The sequence below is a fragment of the Myotis davidii genome, unplaced genomic scaffold (genome assembly GCF_000327345.1).
Source record: "Myotis davidii unplaced genomic scaffold, ASM32734v1 scaffold609, whole genome shotgun sequence".
Lineage (NCBI taxonomy): Eukaryota > Metazoa > Chordata > Mammalia > Chiroptera > Vespertilionidae > Myotis > Myotis davidii.
In genome coordinates this window covers 3,128,831-3,131,638 of record NW_006300164.1, presented here as the reverse complement: position 1 = coordinate 3,131,638, position 2,808 = coordinate 3,128,831, and the positions used below count along the sequence as shown (strand labels likewise).

At 64.8% G+C, this 2,808-nt stretch overlaps 1 protein-coding gene across 1 annotated transcript in view; it reads left to right on the top strand.

Annotated features, from left to right (window-relative positions):
* The window catches only part of ADAMTSL2 (ADAMTS like 2), a 27,168-nt gene that overhangs the window by 17,352 nt on the left and 7,008 nt on the right, over nucleotides 1-2,808 (top strand). The window contains exon 12 of the mRNA XM_006776598.2: nucleotides 387-484. Coding sequence (XP_006776661.1) covers nucleotides 387-484 — 98 coding nt within the window. The remainder of the gene's footprint in view (nucleotides 1-386; nucleotides 485-2,808) is intronic.

The following is a 2,808-nucleotide window of genomic DNA, read 5'->3' as shown; positions in this document are numbered from 1 at the left end:
GGGGGCGGGGGAGGGGGGATAGAGAAAGGGGAGAGCCCAGGCACAGGCCTAGCACAGAGGTGCCTCGGACGCCCCTTCCTGGGGAGGGGAGGGGGAGTTATGAGGCTGGTTTGGCCCACATTCTTCCCCCCCCCGGAACCCCACCCCCTGAAGGAGCCGTGGCAAGCTCAGTGCAGGACGCTCGGACTAAGTCCCGTCCGCGCCGCCCGTGGGTGCCACTCCCGTCTCCCTGGCCTAGACAGTGGGCGCTCTCACCCTAACGGCTGGGGCTCAGGACAGGTTACTGTCCCTTAAAGGCACAGCCCCCCACGGTGAGGACTCCCCCTACCCCCCAACCCCGTGAAAGCGTCCAGGCTTCTCACCCCGCCTGTCGGCCTTGTTTCCAGGACCAGGCCCAAGGCCCGCAAGCAAGGCGTGAGCCCGGCGGACATGTACCGGTGGAAGCTCTCGTCACACGAGCCCTGCAGCGCCACCTGCACCACAGGTACCGTCCGGGCTGCGGGCTGCGGCTGCATCGCTGACCTGGGAGGTCGTCTCCCGTGACGGGTTGGGGTGCGCTGCTCACTGCGGACCGCGGGTAAGGGCGTGGGCCTCCTGGGCAGGATGCGTGCCCCCCAAGTGCTCCTCCTCGTTGTCATTCGTAGAGCAGACGTCCTTTTGGTTAAAAGGAAGACATCTGGGCGGTGAGGCGCTCACAGCAAACCTAGGAGGGGACCAGACCCACGTGGTCTAGGACCCAGGGCCGGGTTCAAGTTCCAGGGCCTCGGCTGGGGAGGAGGTAGGAGTGGGACTGAGACCCTTGGTGGCACCTGACAAGCGGGCACATGTAAGTGTTGAGCCGGGATTTGAACCCACATCTGTCTGCGCACTGGCTGGCCGCCCCCACACTGAGGCATGGGCCGCAGCCACCAGGGGCCGGGCTCCATCTGCGGCCAGCTCTGCCCCCTCCCCCGGGGAGCTGCGAGGTCAGAGCCAGCAGATGTGGCAGGGAGGCCCGAGTGCCACTTGACCCACACCTGGGACCGCAGAGTTGGGTTTGGAGAGCAGCTGGGTCCTGCCCGGGCCCTCCCCTCAGCCAATGCCCCTGCGCTCCGGCCAGCGAGGAGGACCAGGCCAGCAGCTGTGGTCCGCCTCCTGCGGCCGTGGTTGGCATCTCAGGACATGGGCCGGGGGAAGAGCTGGCGAGGTGGCTTGCAGGGTTCAGAGGGGACGCTGGTCCTTATGTGCGGCTCCTGGCTGGAATCTGGGGCCCTGCCTCCTGAGCAGGGCGGGGGGCACGCTGGTTGTCCCCTGACACCAGGAGGGCCAAGCCAGGCTTTTTTTTTTTTTAATCTTCACCCGAGGATCTTTTTCTATTGATTTTTAGAGAGAGTGGAAGAGAGAGGGAAAGACAGAGAGAAATATCAATATGAGAGAAACACATCGATGGGTTGCCTTCTGCACGAGCCCTGACCAGGGTCGGGCCTGGGAGGAGCTGCAACCGAGGTAGGTGCCCTTGACCGGAATCAAACCCAGGACCCTTCGGTCCGCAGGCCGACGCTCTATCCACTGAGCCACACCGGCCAGGGCACAGGCCAGGCTTTGTGGGGCCAGTGAGCACTTGAGATGCACTGTCTGGTCGACCCCTGGCAAATGCTTACCCTCTGGGAGCCTGCGCTCTACCGGCAGAGTGGGCCGCACACCTATCCAAGGGGGTCGGGGGGTGGATGTGACTCGGGGGGTCGGGTCCCTCGCCACCCCTCCCACACACTCTGCGCTTTGCGTCTGGCGCCCAGGACCGAGGCCGGCTCCTCCAAAGCCTCGTCTCACGGCACCGAGGCCGGGCCAGGTGCTGGGATGACGACCCTCCCGTGGCACATGCTGCCTGACTGTCTGTGGCGTGGGCGTGATGGATGCGCAGCAGGCCTCGCTGGGGCCTCCCAGGCTGGCCTCTGGGCAGTGAGGCGCATCTCCTGTCTCCGGCTCAGCCACAGGCGCTGCCTCCTTTTCCTTAGAGACGCTCTGCTCTCCGCGGGGGTGGGAACGTGGGCGAGCCAGATGGTCCTCTTCCTCTGAGTCCCAATGATTTCAAAAGGTTCCTCAGTCCCTCGCATCCCCAGGACCCAGGGGTGACGGGAGGGGAGACAGGGACCCCTAGCTCCATCCCCTCTGTTTCATGGTCCCCGATTTCAAGGCACGGGTCCCTGTCTAGGAAGGTTTGAGAGGCACTGTGCTCAAGACTGTGGCATGAAGAGGGAGTCCCCAAGATTGGTACTCTGTCCCGGCTTCTCGGGTATGCTCCCATTTTGGGGACGAGCAAGCTGAGGCCTGGGAAGTCTGACAGTATTCACCAGGGGAGACTGAGTTGGGACTCGAATTCCAGTCTCTCTTGTTGGAGACCTGCTGGGCCCCCACTGGACGAGTGAATGAATAATCGGGCACTGGGCCAGGGTTTGCAGCTCCCCAGGCCGGGACTCCCTGGGCCCTGGAGCTGATGTCTGAGCCCTGGAGCAGTCCCAGCGGCCCTGGCCAGGGAGCCACCCCCCCACCCCCCACAGAGCGGGCTGCAGGCTGAGCAGCCCAGCGCGGGCAGAGGGGCCAGTGCCTGCGGCCTGGCTGGTCCTCCACAGAAAGGAGAAAGAATCCCGGGTGGGCTGTTTGCCAGGCTGGTTCATTGGATCCTGGGCTGGGGCTTGGAGGCGGGAGTGCTGGCCCTCAGCGCGGAGGGAAGGGAGGGGGAGGGGCCGGGCTCTCAGGTATGGGCACATTGCCTCCTCCTGGGGGACTGGCCACCCAGAGGGAGGGGCTCCACTTCTCCATCATTCAGAA